A 24,369-nucleotide genomic window follows, 5' to 3' on the forward strand; every position below is an offset into this window, starting at 1 on the left:
AAAACAAAAAGGAAAGAAGGAAGGAAACATGACTCCAATATCATTATTCACAAATCTTCAACAGCTTACTATAGCTTGATCCAAGCTCCTACACTACCAGAAGTTGATCCCAGCATTTTATTTTCCAGTCTTATTAGCTATTATACATTTCCTGCTCCAGCCAAAAAGAATTTCTTAACCAAAAACCATGTTCTACCCTACTCTATGCCTATTTCTATATCATACTGATTCTTCTTCAAGGCCTCTGATTGTTCAAATCCTACCCATGTTTCAGAATACAGCTCAACCGCCTCTTTCAAGATGAGTACAACATTGAGTACATTGTAAATGGTACTGATGACAATACCACTGTAGTATTCTTCACTGTACTTAGCCCCAAATAGGTGGCTCCACAAAGATTAGTTGATTCAAACTAGACTCAGGCCTCACTGACACCAGGCTAGTATTTTTATACTACACCAAACTGCCTCAGTCACTTTTTACTTTGTCTGCTATTCAGTCATGTGTAGAAGATTAACAATGTATATGTAGGAAAATAAGCAATTTTACAATGTATGTTTCCAATTTGTTCAAGTATGAAGTCTACTTTTACTGTTATAAATAATTTACACAATTATCTGACATACAATTATTCTTTTAGTATTTAAGAAAATATCTGAAAATCTTCTATAGTGCTTTTAAATTAATTCAATAGCATTTATGTATATTTATTCATTCTATACATTTTACTTATAACTTATAAAACAGGTTTTGGATAATTTGGGGATTATGGTACTTCTACAGATAATTTAAAAGGGTTGATACGACTGATACTAAAGTCTGAGCAAAAATGGAATTCACATTTACAAACATTATCTACCATTTTAAATATATATTTTTTGTAAAGATAGTATTGTTATCACTTTACATCTTGGGATTTAAAAAAAAAATAATTTACTAAAAACTTTCACATAATTATCTCACTTTGTCCTAACAAAAGTATCTCCATTTTATAGATGTTAAACGGAAACAGAATTTGAGTAATTAGGGAAAGATCAAATAGCTATTACATTATTAAACAAGATTAACAGTAGTCTTCTAACTCCTAAACAAATTATTTCCCCTATGTCACACTGATTCCCTGTAAATTCCTAGAAAGTAGAACTTATTCCTAATTCATGTTTACAAAGTAAATTTTAAAAATACATAGGTCACCTTAAGAAATAAAATAGTTGAAGAATAGCCTTATTATGTAATGTAAAAGTGTATTTAACTTAAATATCCATTATTAGGTTACTGGTTGAATTCTGATATAACCACATATTACATTCACTAAATATAATGCAGCAGATTTATGTATCTTGCCTTTAAAAAGTCCATTAAGAATGGGTGAAAAAGTTATAAGCCCATGTTTGAAGAGAAAATAATTGTAGACTCATAGAAACATCAACAAAGATCAAAGGCAACTTTTTTGGAGTTTCAAATTTTTAATAACCATTAACTTAAAACTATAATTTCAAAAATCACAAATACTTAAAAATATTTAAACCTAGCTGGGTTGTGGTGTTTCATAAATGTTAATATTCTACCCTAATTACTAACTCTCCTTCTGCACAACCTATGTGAAATGGACACGTGTTCATACCACAAAGCAGTATCTCAAGAGAGAATCTCTATATGCCTTACTGTTCTGGGAGTTCCACTAGCCAACACTATTTGTTGACATGAATGGCTACACAACAAAAATAATGACTACAGCAGTATGAAAACAATGAACTTTTTCAGGACACCAAAACATCAGATGGTAACGTCCACTTCCACCACCTTCCTGCAACCACACCTGCTTGTCTTTCCTAAGGGACACCAACATGCTTTCCAGCACGCTGTCGGCATGAGATGACGTGTTGGCGTAAGAGACTGGCTGTTAGCACGCTGCCCGGATGAGAGTGCGGATCTGATTGGAGCAGACGAAGGACCCCAGGTGCTGCGGCCGCAAAGGATGCACCACAACTTGCTGGTACAGCCCACTCAATGTTTTTTTGGTGACTAAAATGTATGAAAAAGAGTTTGTAAAATGTAGACAACACATCTGACGAAAATGATGTAGTCAGTTGTCTAATTAGCCAAAGCTATCCAAGGCCCAACCTACCCTCAACAAAAATGTAATTGGCAGGGAAATACTAAGCGATTCTCTATGAGCAGGCTGAACCACCACCCAATTGGCCACATCAGAAGGGGGAGATGGGACGGCTTTGGACAACGCGTGTGGTTACACTTCTAAAGTAGAAAGGTGTTATAGTCATGTTCTTGTTTTCTGACACTAAATCCAAAATTGAACATGTTACATTAACTGTGAGAATCCTGTTCCAAAATAGCCTTTTGTTCACTTCTCTTTATATTCTATATGTAATTTAAGTAATAATACAAACGATTAGGTTTATGATCTTTGGTAAGTTAACATTTGCACCCAATTCTTAAAGCTTTTTCTGTCTGCTTCATATCACTCACTATGTTCACCTTTCGAAGAGGAATCAGGATTTTAAGTTTAGATTTGGCCACAGATAAATTGATACACTAATCAACTGTCGAAAAGTTTATATAAAACTTAAGAACTCCAAACTTTTAAAGAAACTACTCTAGAAACCTACATACTTGGGTATCTTTCTGTCCATAAAACACTGAATAACATAAGCTGTAAACCGGAAAACTGGCTCTGCCCACCTGGCACTTCAACTGTAACACATTTAAAAGGATGCACTTAGAAAGTCCCTACAATACTTTTATTAAGAAGAAATACTCATCCTACTTTGCAGTTATATTGAGAGGAAATGGGCTGTGAAATGCACAGTAAACTACAAGGCACTTCCCAGAATTTTAAAAAAAAAAGTCAAAAGTGAAAGAGGCTTGCCAAAAATCACAGTTAAGTAGCAAAGCATGATCAGAACTCAGCTTGGCTGGCTGACTGGTGCTCTTTTATTATAAATAATTTTCAAACTTAAAAAAAAAAAAAAAACCTTACATAGAAACTAACCATATATGGTTTTATAAAACTATATATTTGGTTGTTACTATAAGATTATAAAATAATTGTTTTAAAATCAAAGAGTTAAATGATGTTTACAATTGTCAGTCATCCTCAACACACAATTTACATCTGTTTTCTTTTGATTCAAAATATTAAGAATTAAATGGTTTTAAGTTGTCACTTTTTTCTGTAGCCTACTTTAATAGTTGAGGAATCTTGGGAAAAGGATGAGTAGAAAATTTTAAAGATTGAAATAAAATATCAATCACTTGCATCCATAATTAAAAAGTATTTTTTTATTTTTTTGGAGACGGAGTCTTGCTCTGTCACCCAGACTGAAGTGCAGTTTTGAGACGGAGTCTTGCTCTGTCACCCAGGCTGGAGTGCAGTGACACAATCTCGGCTCCCTGCAACCTTCGCCTCCTGGGCTCAAGTGATTCTCCAGTCTCAGCCTCCTGAGTAGCTGGGAGTACAGGCACACGCCACTATGCCTAGCTAATTTTTATATTTTTTTGTAGAGTCGTTTCACCATGTGGCCCAGGCTGGTCTCAAACTCCTGAGTTCGGGTGATCCACCTATCTCGGCCTCCCAAAGGGCTGGGATTACAGGCGTCAGCCACTGTACCCAGTCAGTAAGTATTCAATTTAGAAGCTGTCAATAAATGAGTTCCCTGATCAGTTAAATCCTCAGAGATTCGCTGATTTTTTTGAATCTGGTAAGTATTATAATGTTTTATTTTAAAAATATGTAAAATACAGGACTTTACCTACAACATTAGATACAACAAAGTACATTATTTAACAAAATACAAAAATGATTCAACTTGAATATAAAATATATCATGTCTCCATAATTTTTCCCTCTACATATTCCTGTTCATTTCCAATTAGTGTAATGATTAAACAAGTACAATATCTAAACTAGTCTCATGAATCTTGCTAATATTTTCCTCCTTTTTACAGAAAAACTCAGATACAGAGATTACAAAACATACTGATGCTACAAGAATAAGCCAGGTACTTTTTTTTTTTTTTTTTTTTTTTTTTTTAGAAACAGGGTCTTGCTATGTTGCCCAGGCTGCTCTCAAACTCCTGGCCTCAAGCAGTCTTGCTCTTTTTTTTTTAGTTTCTCTCTCTCTTTTTTCTTTTTTTTTTTTTTTTTTTTTTTTTAGGGAGAGAGTATTAAAACATCTTTCAAATGATCACAAAATTATCAAACTTTTGAGCTAACAGAGGTAGGCATTTTCCATGTGGCTTTTGGGGGAATAAAATGAACAATTTCTGTGATATAATTTTAAAATTGCTTAAGTAATGTAATGTAGTATAATAAGCCTCATGTATTTTAGAATATATAACTCTTTCTGTGCATGAAAGCACCTTTAGCAATACCTTGCATTAAACAGGAAACATATTCAAGAAATGTTCAATATAGTGATTTGAAGGAGTTACTTAAATGTTAAAATTATTACTACATTTACATAAAAACTGTTGCCTTTGGGATGAGCAAATAAAGGAAAGCAAACAAAGATATATGTTAGAAAAAAATAGTAGTAGTACAAAAGATTAAAATTAGTTCAAGGCATTTCCCTATGTTTTAAAAACAGCCATTTAATTTTATGTACATTCATTACAAAATGTGAATACTCAACTTGCAACTTTAAGACAGCAACCAGCCACTATATTACCTTTCCAGTAGTATAAAACCCTGCATCAAATTACAATGTAACTTCCCAGGCAACCAAATAGCTAACATAAAAGTCTGAATTAGACTTCATATAAAAGCTTCCTATAATAAAACCATCATTTTGAGCATCACTAAGGAAATTAAAACAAATCACATAGCTCACTGAGATTTAACTGCCATTTTAGACTTTTTTAACATTGAAGGAAAAACAAACAAAAAAGATTAAAGTATACACTTCAGTATTGCATCCATATATCAGATGCTTAGTAATATTATACTCGTAATACTATTTAAAATTATCACTTTTAAAATGCCTCTACTAAGGAATGCAGTTTTAAATTTTCTTATATTTAAGGAATCATAATTTGTTAATGAAAAATAATCTACTAATAAACTAAAGCAAATTGTCAAGAACTTTTATTTTATTTCTATTTTGGAGACAGGATCTGACTGTCACCCAGCCTGGAGTGCAGAGGCATGATCTTGGCTCACTCCAGCCTCTGCCTCCTGGACTCAAGTCATCCTCCAAACTCAGCCTCCCGGGTAGCTGGGACTACAGACATGCGCTACCATGCCTGGCTAATTGTTTTTGTACATTTTGTAGAGATGGGGTTTCACCATGTTGTCCAGGCTAGTCTCAAACTCCTGAGTTCAAGCGATCCACCCACCTCGGCCTCCCAAAATTCTGGGATTACAGGCATAAGCCACTGTACCCAGCCAGTATCCATTCTGTTTACAATGGTTTAGCTATATTCCCAGGTAATCTGAATTGCCTATTTACACAGCTGATACATTTGCAAAGTCTTCTTGATTTTTATAGTTATCCAGCTTTTTAAAAATTTCTCTTGTAAAATGGACATAAATATAACACCTCTGTCTTTGAAACATTCAAAACACAATATAATGCTGTCCAGTGTTACCCTCTCTATGAATTGTTTCCTGACTTACCTAAGCAGTTTCCTGCCGTTTGAACCAGTAAATCACTGGACACATTACATCTGTCATAACATTTAACCCATAGAGGCAACTATTTGTTTACTAATGGTTATTAGCACATCTAAATTATAATAAAATTATTCATTGACAGCCACTTATCAGATTAACCCTAGGCACTTTATACTACTACTTAACATCACAACAACTACAGAGGGTGAGAACTGTTATCACCATATTATAGAAGAGAAAAGAAGTGTAGTGATATTAACTAGCTACCCACTAGTAACTGACATAACTGAATTTGTACCCACATATATTAACGGATACTTTGAAATTACCCCAAACTATAAAAAAGTAAGGAAACTGAAAAGCAAATAAAGACAGTACAAGAAATATAGTTGCATCAAGTACACAGATATAATGCCTAGATGTGGAGCAGATTATCTGGTGAATAAAAGGCAACAAATGTGAAAAGGCCAAATCATTAGCACAGACTTGAGCCCTACCATTATCAAGCTGCTGACCTACATAGGGAACTTGTTAGATGAAACAAATTAACCCACTTGGTGTCTTTATCACTACAATAGGTTTTGATATTTGAGCTGAATATATTCCTAATACATATATTTATGGATGTATAAATATGTAACACAAATATAAAAATAGGCATGAGAATGAAAAACACCAATTTATTATATTTATGATACTGGTTAACCAGGGCCTGAGCATGGTACATAGGAGTTCTCACCATGATAGCCAAACCTTAAGCTAAATAAATACACAAGCATGTTACTTATCAATCTGAAATATTTCATTTTTAATCTATGTAACATATAAAGCATAGTAATTCTTTTTATTGACTATAACAATATACAGTACACATACAGCTCAAAGAATTATCAAAAAAATGAACACACCTGTGTAATCTGGTTAACTACTTCAAGAATCAGAACATTATCAGCTCCCCAGAAACCTCCCTCCCATTCAGTCCTACTCACTACCTCCTTCCTCAAGAGTAGCCACTATCCTGACTTCTAAAACCAGAGACTGTCATGCCTAGTTTTCAATTTTATATTAATGGAATTATAATATGTATTGTATGGCTTCTTTTGTCAACATTATAAAATTCACTTACAATGTTATACATAGTTGTAATCTGTTATTGCTATAAGGTAGTCTACATACAACAACTTAAGCGTTTTAACAATGAACTGGGTTGTTTCTACATTAAGGCTATCACAAATAATGTTGCCATGAATGCACAAATTTTTGATATACACGTATGTACAAGCATTTTTATTGGACATTGATGTTCTAAGATTAAAATTTCAATTATCCAACCATAGTAATAGTAGACACTGTCAAACAGTTACGCAAAGTGGTTGTACCAACTGTGAACTCTAGCAGCAGTGAATGAAAATTCTTGTTTCACATTCTTGATCCTAACAATAGGTATGTCAGTCTTTTTCATTTTAACCATTCTAATGGGCATGTAGTGGCATCTCCTTGACTACCAATGAAGCTGAAGCCTTTTTCATGTTTACTGGCCAATTATCTCCTGTGCAGTCCTTGTTCAAAGCTCTTACTCATGTTTTTATAGGATTAGCTGTCCTTTCATTATTGATTTGTAGGAGCTCATATTTAATCTGGATACAAACTCTCTTTTTGGTTATATATCTTGAAGCTATATTCTCCCACTCTATGTTTTGCCTTTTTACTCTTAATAAATAGAAGGCATTAATTCTACTACAGTCCAACTTAATCATTCCCTTTGTACTTTTTGTTCTCTATTTGATAAATTTTGGCACATACCAAGATCCTGAAGATACTCTTTTACATCTTTTAGAAGAGGTATTGTATTGTGTGTCATGCTTAATTCTGTAGGCTGTTTAAAATTATTTTTAAAATAGATACTTTTTTTCATCTATGCAGTTGACCCAGCACCATATACTGAAAAAATAGCCTTGTCTCACTATTGTTTGGCCTTCATTATAAATCAAGTATACTTCTATCTGTAGGTTTGTTTCTGGGCTATATTCTGTCATACTAGTCCATTTGCCTATTCTTGGACCAACACCACACTGTCTACTTATCTTTATAATAAGTTTTAATATCTACTAGAGTAAGTTTTCTCTCTTTATTTTTCAAAGTTAACCAGGCTGCTCTTTGCCTTTGAATTTCCATATAACTTTCATATTACCTTGTCAATTTCCACACATACACACATACATACATACATACATACACACACACACACACACACACACACACCCCTCCTCAAACATAAGACTATGCTCGGGATAGCACTGAATTTATAGATCAATTTGGGTAAAAAATATATCATTATAACAGTGAGTCTTCCAATCCTTGGTATATCCCTCTGTTTATTTAGATTTTTTTTAAATTCTCTCAGTAATATTTTAGTTTTCCATGAAGAAGTCTTGCTTATTTTTTGTTAAATGTATTCCTATTTGATGCTTTTGTAAATGTAAAATAAATTAAAATATATAAAATTTCAGGTAAAATGTATTAAGTTACATAAAGATAAATGTAATTTTAATGTGCTTCTAGTAAGTAGAAATAAAATTGATTTTTCTATTAACCTTGTTAAATTCACTTTCTACAGGTACAGTCATATGAAAAATGGAAAGTTTTTTTTTTTCTTCCAGTCGTTATGACCTTACTTTTTCTTGCCATATTATGTTAGCAAGGATTTTTAATACAGTGAGAAACAGAAGTGGTAATAGGCATTTGTGTCTAATTCCGTACCTCAGGGAAGCTTCTAACTTTGTACTATTAAGTATGTTTGTTCTAAGTGTTTTATAGCTACTGCTTATCAGATTAACAAAATCTCCTTCCGTTCCTAGTTTGTTGAGAATTTTTATCATAAGTAATGTTAGATATTCATAAAATGCTTTTTCTCTGCTGAATAATCATGTAATTTTTAAACCTTTATTACTTTACAGCAAATCACCCTATCTTCTCATATTTATTAATCCACTCATTGTAAACATTTGATCACACACACATCATGTGTATTTCTTTTGCTGACACATTTGACAGTACATTTTAATCTTCATGAGATTTCACTATATATACTGCAGTATGCTTCTCCTGAGATTTAGGATATCCTCTTACATAGCCACAACATTATCACATCTGAGATCTAATATTACCTAATGACGTCCAGCCTATATTCAGATTTCTCCAATGGCCCCAAAAATATGTAATTTTTTTCTGATTCAAAAGTCAATCAAGGATCATACATTACATTTTGATTGTTATATGCCTTAACTTCTTTCAATCTACAATAGTACTCTCATACCTTTCTAAATGAGATTATGACATTCTCCATTAAAGCCATCATAGTATATAGATTTCTTTGTAGTTAAGGTTTCTAATTACAGATTAAATTCATTTAATAGTCAAATATTCAGATTTTCTATTTCCTCTTTTGTCCATTTTAGTCATTTTTGTCATCTTAGTCCTCTGAATCTGTCAGAAGCTCTGCTCATCTTCTTATCCTCCTCTTTTCCATCCAGCCTCCTCTTCTGGAATGGACAATTCACTTCTAGGAAAAAGTAGCCCAAATGCCAGGATCACATTTTCTGGGTTAGTTTCTGCTTCCACATCTTGGCCCCAAAAATCTTCACTGCCCTGGTAACTTCTCTGATACAGTAAAACAAATTTTGTATTTTGCAGTTTTTCTAGGTATTCTCTGTAGAGGGTTGTTCCACATTACCCTGTCTGCCACTTTGTGGGAAGCAAAACTCTTTGAACTATTTTGCAATCGGCAATTTTCAAAATAACTGTCACAAACACTGCTATATCCCTTTAACAGGCCTTTATAATTCTAAATGTCTACCATTATGTCCATAGACAAAATTGCCAGATTCTGCTAATATCTTTTTATACTTCCTATTCCAGTCATTGCTTTATAAATGGCTTTCTACCCTAGATTTTGATTCCTCATTTTTTAACAGCAAAATCTTACTTCCTTGATAACTCACAAACTACAGTGGATTTACAAATGCCCTAAACCATACTTTATAAGCCACTCCTGTCCAACCTACTTTTTGATTCATACTTTTCTTAAAGATGAAGTTATTAAAGGTAAGATGCATAAAAAAAGTCAAAACTCATATAAATAGGGGCTTATAAATTAGAAAAAGCAAAACAAACAGGTCTTTGTAAGACAAAAGTTGAATAGTGAAATAAACTAGTTCAGTTCTGACTGAGTCTTGATTTGTATCCATACTATAGCAAAATCATTAGATTAATACACTCTGGGACAAGTTCAAACATTCTGTTCTGGCTCTTTAAGAGATATTCAGTTAGACAGAGAGTTGATTAGGGAATGGTAGGGTCTTTCTCCCCACTTGTCCATTACTCTTGGCCCCCATCTTAGTTTCTGTCTACACTGTGCAAATCTTACTAGCCTCATGAAATAATTTAAATTCTTAAGTAACAGATGTATGCCTAATACATAATGCATTTTGATTACCAGTCTCAATCCTGACTTCTTTATTTTAAAAAATGTTTACACTTAGAGCACATAAAATATACTGAAAAAGTTTCATTGCCAACTGAATATAGACTATATCCTTCAACATTCAAGAAGGAGACAGCTATGCCTACAATGAGTATTTAAATACATTAAGATTAAGGACCAAGAATACTATTTTTAAATAATTTATATATTTTCTCCATAAAACTAAATTTTATTATTAAAATAATCTTAAGGGAAGAATCAAACTGTAAAAAGGTATGGGAATATACCACATGTAAATTGTGGGCTTGGGAGTGATAGGAGGAATACTTAAAAATGACAAAAAAGAGAGAAACTGCCACTTGTAAGACATCGTCAGCATTACAGGTAGTGAAGACCACAGAGAACTTTGAGTTGGATTCTCAATACTTCATTTGTTTATTGAACATCTACTAGATCCCTTGCAGCATATTAGGCAATGGAGTAGAAAGATGCTGTGACTCCTGTAATATCTGTTTCATTAAAGCATTCACAGTCTATCAGAGACCTCACTACTGTGAAGGGAGAAGACAGGAAAATAATTATGAAACAAGTACTCTAAAAAAGTATGTATAATAGAACACAATGGGGAAAGATATTTTAACACATAAAAGAGAGAGGAAAAGCATTATGTACTGTTCAGGAAATTCAGACAGTAAACACTGCATATGTTGGCATAAAGGTTGCATGTGATCCAATGGCAAAGAGATAAAAAACTAAATCGTGTCAACTCATAAAGGAGTTTTATGTATCATTCTAAAGAATCTGATCTAAAAGGTAAGCTGGGAATAAAAATGACCTTTGCCTTTGACAAAGATCAGTCTAGTGACAGTGAAGAAGGTGGATGAGAAAGGAAGGCTAAAGCAAACGACTACTGAAGTAGTTCAGACATGCGGTGGTAAAAGGCTGAAATGGGGCAATGGTAAATATACAGAGTAAATTTAAGAACAGTTGAAATGCAGACTTAGTAGGACATGACCTCTAACTACAAGGAAAGAAAAGGTAAAAATCTAGGATTTCTATCATATTCCTAAATCAGAATTTAGATCTAGGCCTGCTTTCAAGACATACAAACCACAAGATTCACTTAACTTTAATGGGCCCTGTTTTTTCACATACAAAATGAAGGCATTAGACAAGATGTCCTCTGATATTTCCTCCAGCTTAATGTCAATTGTCCAGATTAAACAATATGCATAGCCTTGTCTCATAAAATTATACTCAAGTGAAATATTTTTTCTTTATTCTCTTGCTTAACCTTTTTAATACAATTATACCAAAATTATCTATGCTAGAAGATAAATATAAGAGAAATGACAGGGACATTTTCCACATGAGACTAATCCTTTCAAAGCTGGTAGCTTTAATTACATTTCCAGTATCAGCATTTTCATCCAGAAGGGAAGTTTCATTAAAGCTAATAGTTATTCAACTTAAGCACAGCATTTAAAAATGGGTATAATACATTTAGAATTTGCCTTCATACAACTTAAGATTTTATTTGTCTGATAAACATTATTTTGAGACATTAATCTCAAAATAATCCATTAAACACACAGGCCAGGTGATCAGTCCCTAAGTATGAATCAGGTATTTACTTCACCACAGGTACAATCCCCAGAATTATATTTAATGACTGGTATTTAAAACAATGTTTTCTGACTTGTGGCCAGACATATCCGGAGAAAGCAATCTAAAGGGTTTTCATTTTTTAAATCTTAAATTCCACATCATTTAGGTAAAGAAATAACTTAGTCATGGTACTGAATAAGCTCAATACATCATTACATTTTTGCTCAGTATTCTGAGGTATTTTTGTAATAGAACTAAAGAAGAGGAAAGACACTCTGTATAGTTTTTGAAAAGTACTTTAGTCAGATTCTGGTGGCCTCAACATCTTACAAATGAAGATGTGATGAAAACCAGGAGGGTTAAGACCCTAGTCAAGGTGATGTGGAAGACTGCATTTTCGCCACTATTTTTCAAACGACCTGCCTCTGTATTCTTAAAATATAAAGTCTAAATCTATGCCAAATGCTATTACAAATCTCATCAAAGTGTGCTATATTGCCCCAAGGCTTAAGCAAACTCAGTTTTTACTAATGTCCTTGAACTTGTAAAAATCTAACTGCACAACCATGAGACATTTTATACTTTCACAACTTAAAACAATGAGGACATTCAATCAAATATCATACTAGGTTACAGACCAATGATACTTAAATGACATATTTTTAAAAGTTAACATATTTGAAAAAAAAATTATAGATTTGATGACCATAAGAAAGTTTTCAAGTCTATGAGATGTAACAGAAACACAATCCAGAGCTGGTATATGGAATAAAATTGCCAACCAGCAAGCATATGGTAAGGTAAAGATCCAAATTCTGTCTCCACCAAGGAATCACCTGAGAACATTTTTTTCATTTATTTAACAAATGAATTTTTATTAAGACTCTAAAATATCCTGGGTTCTAGTATAAGCACTGGAGACGGACAGTTTAACAAGAAGAATAAGATCCTATTCTCATGAAACTTACATCAGAGTGACAATAAACAAGTAAAATGTCAGATAATGATACATGTTATGGAGAAAATGTTATGAATGGTTATAAGATAAAGAGTGACTGGGTAACAATTTACTGGCGTGAAGACCTCATTAAGGAAGTAATTTTTTAGCTAAGTTTAAAATGACAAAAAGGGATCTACCATCATTAAGATTAGAACAGAGTATTCCCAACACAGAGAGCAGCATGTGTGAAGACCCAAATCAGGTACTAGCTTGGTAGGTTTGAGGAAGCTGAAGACAGACATGTGTTTGACACAGTAATGAAGGCAAGAATGAAGTGAGGTCAGAGAGAGAGGGAGACCAGATCATGTAAGACCAGAATAGGAGTCTGGACATTTTATAGTTATAAACCTGCTAAATTTGGAAAATCTAGAACTATAGTAGTATTAATTATGCTTTTTAGTTATCAGAATTTGGAATATGATGAATTTCAATGTACAAACACAGGGGTTTTACCAGTCATTTGTTTCATTTAGTTTGATTTTTAACCTTGGCAAAGTAACCTGAGTTAGTATACAATATTATAATTTCAAATTACATTTTCCTTCAAATATAATCAATTGATAAGAATATTAGTCTGGGAAGGGAAGTGAAGCAGTCAAAGTATAGTTTAAGTGCTGTTATTCACTATGTACTAGGTGGGCATCTATAATAAGAAACTGAGCTACATGGCTTTTAAGCTGCCTTAGAGCTACATTAAAATTTTAATTTACTTTATCTTTATTTTAATCAAGATAGTGGTTTTCAAACCCTGAATTCCTACAAATCCTTCATGCTTGATAGTATTATAATTACTAATTTACTTCTGCCTATCCCCAGCCTCTCACTCTCTATCCTAAGCTTGTTGACAGATAAGGACTATCTTTTTTCTTTCTGTTCGAGACAGGGTCTCACTTGAGTTGCCCAGACTGAAGTGCAGTGGCGCGATCTTGGCTTACCACAGCCTCAACCTCCCAGGCTCAGGTAATTTTCCCACATCAGCCTCCAGAGTAGCTGGGACTACAAGTGCGCACCACCACACCCAGCTAGTTTACTTTATTTGTATTTTTAGTAGAGACAGGGTTTTGCCATGTTGCCCAGGCTGGTCTCAAACTCCTGAACTCAAGTAATCTGCCTGCCTTGACCTCCCAAGGTGCTGGGGTTATATGAATGAGCCAATGCGCCCGGCCAGGATTGTCTTTCATAATTATGAATACTTACGCCAGGAAATTTTAGCTTTCCTTTATATAGTATGTTGTTTACAAGGAATCTGTTTTTAAACCTTACTGGTTCTCTTTAAAAAAAAAAAAAAAGAAAAAAGAAAACTATACCTATCTGTTTTGCAGCATGTAATATATCTTTTAAGTCTTCATTTATACTTTGCATTTTACTCTTCTCCAGTTTTTCATTCAAAAATTTTATTATCTTCTTCCATGTCAGGCCCAAATCTAAACCTTGTTCATGAAGTTTAGATCGTTTTATCTGAAATAAGAGATCATAATGTAGAAAAATACTGCTTAAAGTTCTTCTTAACTCCAACACTGATTACATATATTTTGCATTACATTATACAACTTGGTACTACCCACAAGAATTCAAAGTTGTATCTATTCACATCCAAACTGACTACTCACAAAACAATTTTCCTTAAATGGGTTTTCATAGATTCTCATTTGTTTAAAATATATGTTTAATAAAAGCTTCTTTTTACAATTTTAATTACACTGCATACTGACAAAATCATTTCATACAGCAAAGTAAAAAGTTCAACATCCAGATAATATTATTATTATTATTGATAACATCACACGTCTTGCCATTTTTCTAATTGCTTGTTTTTAATACAGCTTAGACTATACTGTATATAAATCAGAGCTTTATGTCATGCTTTTTAATGAAACGCATTTATAGAAAATTAGACTCCCATGATAGGGTCAAATATATTCAAGTCAGCATTACTTTCTTAACCATGATCCTAGACCAGGTGAGGCATTTGGAAGATTCTTTTTTATACACACTCTTTTCTATTAGGTGGCTTAAACAAGAGAAATTTATTTTCTCACAGTTCTGGAGCTACAAGTTCAAGATCAAGGTGTTGGCAGGTTTGGGTTCTTCTGAGGCTTTTGTATATTTGAGACTACAGATCTTTCCATTCTCAAGAACTGACCACAGAACACAATAAAAATTTTATTTCAGACCTCTGGCTTTGATCCACAGAGAAAACTCATGAAGCTTTCAAACCAAATGAAAAAGTAGTGGGTCAGGTAGAAAGCAGTAATTTTACTATTGGTTAGAATGATGAAAATGCATAATTCACCATTACTTCCCTGCCTCCATTTTTTAATTTCAAATGAGATTAGTCATTCTGAGTTTAGGGAGAGGAGAATGGGCAAAGGTAGAGATGAAACAAGATTGGCCATAAAATGAATTAAGTTGTTACAATGGAGTCATAAGCACATTAAGGTTTATCTTATTTGTCTCTTTACTTTTGTATACATTGAACAGCTTCTGACATAAAAAGTTATATTGAAATGAAGTTCATCATTACTGTGTCAAACACATGTCTGTCTTCAACTTCCTCAAACCTACCAAGCTAGTACCTGATTTGGGTCTTTGCACATGCTGCTTTCTGTGTTGGGAATACTCTGTTCTAATCTTAATGACGGTAGATCCCTTTTTGTCATTTTAAACTCAGCTAAAAAAATTACTTCCTTAATGAGGTCTTCATGCCAATAAGCTGTTACCCACTCTTTATCTTATAACCATTCATAACATTTTCTCCATAACATGTATCATTATCTGATTAAGTTAAAATAAAGCCATTAGGATGGGACTTAATTATCTGATAGATCTTGTAACAAAATTTAGACACATAAAGAGACACCAGGGATATGCTTGTGCAGAGGACAAATCATGTGAGGACACAGCAGGAAGGCTGCCTTAACTGCAAGCCACACAGAGAAGCCTCAGAAGAAACCAAGTCTGCCAGCACCTTGATCTTGGACTTCTAGCTCCAGAACTATGAGAAAATAAATCTTTGCTGTTTAAGCCACCTAATCTGTTATTCCTAATTTTGTTATCACCTAATTTTGTTATTCTCTGCAAACTAATATACCACATTCAGAGACATTTCTAAGAATCTTTCCTATTTAAGTATCTTATAAGTACATGTCTAGAATTTTCTGGAAGTCTTGATAACATATACTTTTAATTTTTCCATAACATTAAACTTGTAACTACGTATGTAATTTATTTTATACCTTTATAAGACTTATATAAGTTTATCCATCAGAAGAAATTACTTGCCAAACCTCATGCCCTAATTTGCAATTCAGAAAATGTAGTCATTGAACCTATACAGGAAAGAGACTGAAGAAGTTCCTTTGATAAAACAAAAATGATCTTCCAAAGTAATAATTGCCCATTTCTGACCTAGTGAGATCTACCTATATTTGCAGGAAGGGTAACATTAGCATTATTTATTATAAAATTAACTCATATAAGGAAATTTTCCATACCATAATTACTAAAGCAGGGGTCAGTCTTTACTATAAATGTCAAAGCAGTCCTTGTACATTTAATTTTTGTTTCTTACTAAAATGTATTTCTGAATTTTACTCATAAAGTAGCTTTTAAATTAACAATGTTTCTTAAGTCTTAAACACCTTTCTTACCAATTATAATGACAAGTCATTTTAATGAGATCAACCTCTGAGTTCAAGAGATTAATATTCATATTTCTCATAAGGTACAGACACTGCTTTTGTTTATTTGGTAAGAATTTTACCAGAGACCTAAAAACTTACTCAGATAATGCAGAGGTAAATTACAGGATTAAGTTACAAATGTAATTGTGGTAGGGAACTGAACAAAAGAAAAATTAACAAAGGATTCAATTATCATAGTTCTGATTATTCCCCTTGACAATATGGTTTTAGGTGCTAAATGTAAGTATTCCCATAGGAAACAGCAGCATACACATTCTCCATCTTTGTCTCACACCAAACAAGATAAAACTTCCATGTTAAACACATAGAATAGAGAAAAAGAATGTCAAATAGTTGTCCATAGTCTATTTATAATAATGTTCAACATTTCTACCTTTAACACATCTACCTTTAAGTCAGCCACTTCTTCATTATAATTATCCTGCTTGGTGACATTTGAAAAGGAACGCAAGGCTCCTGTGAGACGAGGTAAAGCCATCTATTATTCAATCAGTGATCCATACAAGAAGAAACCTGAAACTGAAATGAAACAAGATGATATTTATCTGTTCAGAAGAGGTGGCAGAGGTAATCAAACTCAACAAATTAGCCTGTACCAGAAAAAAGAAAAGAAAAAAAAATAATTAAAAAGCAATGGTAATCAACGTTGAAAAATTCTCCTGACATATTTTCTATACATGAAGTTTTTTTGTTTGTTTTTATAAAGCATTAGCTATGGTTGGAGAAAGGAAAAAGAAACAAACATTTCCTCAAAACTGCGTTCTGTAGATTCCCAAGTACAGGCCTCAAATACTATATTACTACTGCCAATAATATTGAAAGAGATGAAACCACTTGTTCATCTTTTTCCCTAATTTTGTTTTATGCTCACTGATTTCAAATTACACCACTTTCCAGTGGTTTCCTCAGCTTGGAACGGTTTCCCTTGATGTTGCTATAGCTGGCTTCACACTGAACTCTTGGCTTAAAAGATGCCTCCTAAGATGGAGCCTTTCCTGACCACCCCATCTAAAACAGGTGACCCAGTCACTGTCTACCAAAGCCCAAAATTTTAATTCTCTTTATAGCATTAAGTAATATTTGACACTTTCTTGTTTATTTACTAATGCATGTGTTGTTTCACCCCACAAAAAGTAAGCTTCATGACAGAAAGACCTCTTAATTTTACTAATCTCCCCAGCATATAGACAACAGAACCAGAATATTTTTGGTACTCAATAATTATCTGTTAATGAATAAATGGAAGACAAATGAAGAAAAGGCAAAAATGGTAATAGACTCAACAACAGGCCAGAAAAGAAAACAGCTGATGAGGGGGAAGAAAATACAGGGAAAGAGAGAATTCAGATGGCCTGGTCTAATCTCCTCCTTAACAGGCTGATGACTAAACAATTTCTAGGCAAAAAGATTAATAATATTTACTATTAGGAGAGTGGTGATCTATGAAAGACTCTTGGAGGACTGTACTAGTTTAAGATTGCTTATTATAACACAACTACTATCTACAGATTTATAAGGCATGGCTCCCTGAAGAATGTCACATAAGCTATGTAAGTCTTTAAAACATCCCAGCTAGGAACGATTTTGCCCCACATGGGACATCTGGCAATATTTTAGATATTTTGGTTGTCACAACTATCAGGCAGGTGGAAGGGGACTACTGGTTTCTAGTGGATAGAGGCCAATGATGCTACTAAACATACGATACAGAGGACAGTTCCCCAACAACTAAGAATTATCTACGCCAAAATGTCCAATGTGGAAAGGAAAGAACTGAGAAAGGGAAGACAGACAGAATGTCTCAGACTATTCTCTGCTCCTGCTGTTCCTCTTGATTACTGTATTCCTGAAGTTATCAAAAAGGGTAATACTTGGAAAAATCTCCAACCTATATATTAGAATAATCAGATACAAAATACTTATCTATAATAACTATAATAGAATTTTTTAAATAATGAATAATAAAATACAAGTAGGATGATTTGAAAATGTAACTTTTAGAAATAAAAATATATACTTGTTAAATTTTAAAACAATCAACAGATGGGTTAAACAATAGCTAAAAATAAAAGTGATAACCTGGAAGAGACTTGAAGAAATAACCCATGCATGATGTCACAAACAGACTAAGTACAAATAATGCAGGATAAATAAAAACAAATGGAAATATGTCAATAATCATAATAAATACAAATTAAACTTACCTCTCAAAAGACTGACAGTATGAACTGCAAAACAACAAAGAAGTAAAACACTAGGGCTACACCGAAAACATAGGAAAGGAAAGGCTGAAAGTTAAGGGATAGGATAAGATCTTCCTGCAAATAACCAAACGTAGCTGGTGGTTATATCAAAAATATCAGATCAGACAAAATTGGCTTCAAAACAACAGGTGTTCGGGAGGAATTAAAAAAAAACTCTCTACATAATAAGATAAAGCTCACTAAGAAGACTTAAAAGTTCTGAATTTGTATGCACTGCTAGGATAGTCTTAAAATAAAACAAATAGACCTCAAGGAGAAAGTGACAAGTCTAACATCAAAGTAAAAGTTTAAAGACCTCAATTATTGACAAGTCAAGCCAACCTTCCCTCCAAAATAAAAAATCAATAAAGATATAGAGAACCTGAAGAGTACAATTACTAAGTCTGATTTAATGAACAAATACAGAAACCTGAACTTGATTTTTAAAAATGCATATTCTTCTGAAGTACACTTGAACAGTTTCAAAAATCATCTAGGTATACTCAGCCATAAAGCAAGTCTCAACAAATTACAAAGAATAAGTGTCATATAAGTCAGAAGTTAGTAAACTTTTATGCAAAAAGAGAGTAGTAAAAAATTTAGGTTTAGGCCAGGTGTGGTGGCTCATGCCTAATCCCCCCACTTTGGGAGGCCGAGGCGGGCAGATCAGCTGAGGTCAGGAGTTTAACACCAACCTGGCCAACATGGCAAAACCCCATCTCTATAAAAATACAAAAATTAGTCAGGTGTGGTGGCAGGCACCTGTAATCCCAGCTACTCAGGAGGCTGACACATGAGAATTGCTTGAACCTGGGAGGCAGAGGTAGCAGAGAGCCGAGATGGCGCCAGTGCACTCCAGCCAGGGTGACAGAGTGAGAATCCGTCTCAAAAAAAACAAAAAAAAAATTAGGTTTAGCAAGCCACATGCAGTCTCTGCCATATATTCTTTCCTTTTTTAAAAAATGACACTTTAGAAGTGTAAAACCCATTCTGGGGCTCAGGGTGACCAAATCTGTTTACTGATCCCTGATAAGAGGTCACATTCTTTGAGCAAAATAGTTAAGATTACAAATCAAAAACAAAAAAATGAGGTATTAAAAACAAACATGATTGCACTACAGATCAGTAAAGAACTGGTATGAGGACAGTTGGGGAAAAAAACAGTTGGACTCTCTACATCACACTGGAAAATTTTAAACAGAGAAGTCAAATGATCCAACTTACAAATAAACTTCCAAGTTAGCTGACTTCAGATTTCAACTACCTGCTGGGAGTGAATTCAGGAAAGCATGGAAATAAGATGATTCAGGGAATCACATCTGGATTTTTCTCACACTAGATAACATACTTCCTGGAGCATGTGGAAGAAAAAAAAATGAAAGCAAGAGTCAGTGGACAGTACAGAGCAGAGATTCTCAAATTTTATTATATAGTGAAACTACCTGGAGGGCTTCTTGAAAAACAAACTGGCTGAGCCCTACCACCTTACTCCCTTCACCCCAATATTCCAATTCAGCAGATCAGATGGCACTGAGATGAGATTTGAGAATTTACATTTCCAGCAAGTTTGCAGATGATGCAGCAGGTCAAGGATCGTAGTTGAGAACCACGGTCTTAGAGATGATGTCTTTTCTTCTTTTTTTTTTTCTTTTGAGACGGAGTCTCGCTTTGTCGCCAAGGCTGGAGTCAAGTGGCATGATCTCGGCTCACTGCAACCTCCACCTCCCAGATTCAAGCAATTCTCCTGCCTCAGCCTCCCGAGTAGCTGGGATTACAGGCGTGCGCCACCATGCCTGGCTAATTTTGGTATTTTTAGCAGAGATGGGGCTTCCATGTTGGTCAGGCTGGCTTCAAACTCCTGACCTCGTGATCCACCCGCCTCGACCTCCTAAAGTGCTAGGATTACAGGTGTGAGCCACCATGCCCAGCCAATGTCTTTTATTCTTAAATCACCATTTAATTTTGTCTCAAGCCAATAATGGCCAAGGGAGAAATTCATCTATTAAGAAATCCAGCCAGGAAATCAAGCCGGGTGGATCACTTGAGGCCAGGAGTTTGAGACCAGTCTGGTTAATATAGTGAGACCTCCAACTCTACAAAAAAATTTTTCAAAGCCAGGCAAGTGGCATGTGCCTGTAGTCCCAGCTACTCAGGAGGCTGAGGTGGGAGAATTGCTTGAGCCTGGAAGGTCAAGGCTGCAGTGAGCCATGATCGTGCCACCGCACTCAGCCTGGGTGACAGAAATCCATGGCCTGAATTCAGTGCATAGCCTGGTTCCTACCAGCCTTTCTCAACTGGGGTCTGTAAGAGAATACAAGTCTCTTAATGAAAGTAACTTGACTTTTTCTCAGTTCTCCCAAGAATTATACAGAGTATGTATGTATGTTGTACATGTCATCCATAGAGAGGAAGTAAGGTATACAATGGATACCAAAGCATTGGGGTTTTAATTTTCTACCCACACTGAGACATTGCAAAAATGTATTCAAGATGACTAAATTTAGTCAAGTCTTTAAAGAAAGGCCCTGATAGTAAACTAAACATACTCTGCCTCAGAACCTACCTTTTACCACACAAGTTAGTGCTTTCAAAATCTAGCATCAGAACAAGAAACATGATGTATTAATACTGTGCCTCAGGCATGGTATTACAAATTAATGGGGTACTTGGGACCACTACTTTCACCATTTTTATATACATCACAGTAATGTCCTGAATCCTCTGTGCCTTTCTTTTTTTAAAAAAGTAGAAAGCGGGACTCCATTTTTATTCTAACTCACAAACCTAGTAAATCCTAACAAGATAATACACTCAACCTCTAAGAAGAGATCTAATATTAGGATTCGGTAATGAGGTCACATTGTTACAAACTACAGTAACTGAAAACTTTAAAGCTCCCTGAGATCTGAGTAGAAAAACAAAGGGGGGATCATGGCAGACAGGAGGCAGGACTAGACTGCAGCTCCCACTCTTGACAGAGCAGTGTGTGGAGTCTTGCATCGTAAACTCTTGCTCCAGAGCGACAGCACGAATAAATCAGGAAAGCCAAGAGAACCCACAGACCTTCTGAAGAAAGCAGATTGCTCCTGCAGGACCCAGGATACACTCCAAATACTGTGCTGGCATCCATGACTGAGACCCACAGATGGTTTACATCACAGGACTCTGTGCAGACAACCCCCAGTACCAGCCCAAAGCCTGGTAGACCTGCCGAGTGGCTAAATCCAGAAGAGAGATAACAATCATTACAGCTTGGCTCTCAGGAAGCCACATCCCTAGGAAAAGGGGGATAATACTACATCAAGGGAACACCCCGTGGGACAAAATAATCTGAACAACAGCCTTGAGTCCTATACCTTCCCTCTGAGAGACCCTACCCAAATGAGAAGAACCAGAAAATGAACACTGGTAATATGACAAAACATGGTTCTTTAACAGTCCCCCCCCCAAAAAAAATCACACTAGCTCACCAACAATGGATCCAAACCAAGAAGAAATCCCTGATTTACCTGAAAAAGAGTTCAGAAGGTGAGTTATTAAGCTAATCAAGGAGGCATCAGAGAAAGGCAAAGCCCAATTTATAGAAAAAAAAAAAAAAAAGAAACAAGAAATGAAGGGAGAAATCTTCAGTGATATAGACAGCATAAATAAGAAACAAAGCTTCAGGAAACAATGGATACATTTATAGAAATGCAAAATGCTCTGGAAAGTCTCAGCAATAGAACTGAACATGCAGATCTTCAGAGCTCAAAGACAAGGTTTTGTAATTAACCCAATCCAACAAAGGCAAATAAAAAAGAGTAAGAAAATATGAACAAATCCCCCAAGAGGTATGAGATTACATTAAATTACCAAACCTAAGAATAATCAGCGTTCCTGAGGAAGAAGAGAAATCTATAAGTTTGGAAAACATATTTGGGGGAATAACCGAAGAAAATTTCCCCAGCCTTGCTAGAGACCTAGACATCCAAATACAAGAAGCTCAAAGAACACCTGGGAAATGCATCATAAAAAGATCATCGCCTAGTCACACTGTCATCAGATTATCTAAAGTTAAGATGAAGGAAAGAATCTTATGAGCTGTGAGGCAAAAGCACCAGGTAACCTATAAAGGAAAACCTATCACATTAACGGCAGATTTCTCAGCAGAAACCCTACAAGCTAGAAGGGACTGGAGCCCTATCTTCAGCCTCCTTAACCAAAACAATTATCAGCCAAGAATTTTGTATCCAGCAAAACTAAGCTTCGCAAACGAAGGGAAGGTACAGTCTTTTTCAAGCAAACAAATGCTGAGAACTTGCCACTACCAAGCCAGCACTACAAAAACTGCTAAAAAGAGCTCTAAATCTTGAAACAAATCCTGGAAACACATCAAATAAAGCTCTTGGAGATCTTATCACAATAATCAGCATGAATTATGCTTGTCAAGGGAATGAAGCAAAGCACGTTACCAGATTTGCTATTTTTATTTGATGTGTTTTCTTCCCGAGGTTGAATGACCAACACTAAAAATGTAACAGTTCATTAGCTCATTGTTACCTATAAATCATTCATACACAAATATTTGAGTTTCTCCTATCTACTAGGATCTGGGCTAGGCACTGGATGTTAATAAAGTTTACAGTTCCTCAAAACACATTGTATTTTGTACCAGGAAAAAGATTCCCTTTAAGTTGTATTTGAAATGTATAAAGGTCAAATTCAGAAAACAAATTTTAAATCTTATGTTATTCATCTACCCAGCAAATATGTATAGATCACCCACCATATATTAGATATTTTATGAGGCTCTAGAGATTAAAAAAAGAAAAACATTTTGATATGATTGCACTTGCCCTCAATGATGAGTTTACAGTATGGTTAGGAAGAAAGAAAAATAGTTGCAATAATTATGCAGCTATAACTGTAGGAAGACAGGGAAGGAGCATCTAAAGGGGTAGGAGGGCACTAGATATAAAGGAAGGAAGCTGAGCTTGAGCTGAGACTTAAAGGACCTAGACAAGGTTATTACAAGGGGTAAACTATGAGGGGGAAAGCCAAAATAACAGACTCAATTACTTTTAAAACCCTTACAGAATGTGCATTTGGAAACTGATGAAATAAGACCTAAAGATGTAAGCAGAGACCAAACAACATGTCTCAAATTAAGCACTTTTCATTCTGATAATCAGAATCACTGAAAAAATATTAACATGGTATAGAAAAATTACTCAGATTTACATGTGGTGAACTGTCAAGGTGGGGTCAAACAGGACATAGACAAACCAGTTGGAAAGTTTTTCAATAAACCAAGTGAAAGATAAAGAGGATAGAATTAAGCCAGGGAAATGCATAAAAGGATGGATTTAGGAGATCAGTATACTTGGAACACAGAATCAATGTGGAATAGGATTTAAAGAAGGAGAAAGCAGCAGGACACTCAAATTTCTGGCTTAGGAAATGTTGAAGAGTGGAGGACTCTATTATGTATAGAGGGCATCAGGAAGAGGAATGATAATTCTGTTTTGGAAAACTTTAATTATGGGCTATCAAGTGGGATATATGGTTTTGGATTTCCTATCAGAGGTCTGGGCTGGAAATCCAGAATTTCATGTTATCACTTCATCACAGTTAAAACCATGGATGAACATAATATTCGTTTAAGTCAAATATACATAAGCCCATGGACCTTCTTCCTAAGAAAACATACATACATACAT

The 24,369-nt window shown here is 34.6% G+C and overlaps 1 protein-coding gene across 1 annotated transcript in view; it reads right to left on the minus strand.

Moving 5' to 3' along the window:
* ASCC3 (activating signal cointegrator 1 complex subunit 3) overlaps positions 1–24,369 on the minus strand; it is a 404,060-nt gene that overhangs the window by 373,885 nt on the left and 5,806 nt on the right. Inside the window, exons 2-3 of the mRNA XM_012002619.1 lie at positions 16,816–16,946; positions 14,031–14,181 (exon numbers count right to left, since the gene is read on the minus strand). Of these exons, the coding sequence (XP_011858009.1) occupies positions 14,031–14,181; positions 16,816–16,905 (241 nt within the window). The 5' untranslated portion in view covers positions 16,906–16,946. The remainder of the gene's footprint in view (positions 1–14,030; positions 14,182–16,815; positions 16,947–24,369) is intronic.

The sequence above is a fragment of the Mandrillus leucophaeus genome, unplaced genomic scaffold, assembly GCF_000951045.1.
Source record: "Mandrillus leucophaeus isolate KB7577 unplaced genomic scaffold, Mleu.le_1.0 Scaffold690, whole genome shotgun sequence".
Classification (NCBI taxonomy): domain Eukaryota; kingdom Metazoa; phylum Chordata; class Mammalia; order Primates; family Cercopithecidae; genus Mandrillus; species Mandrillus leucophaeus.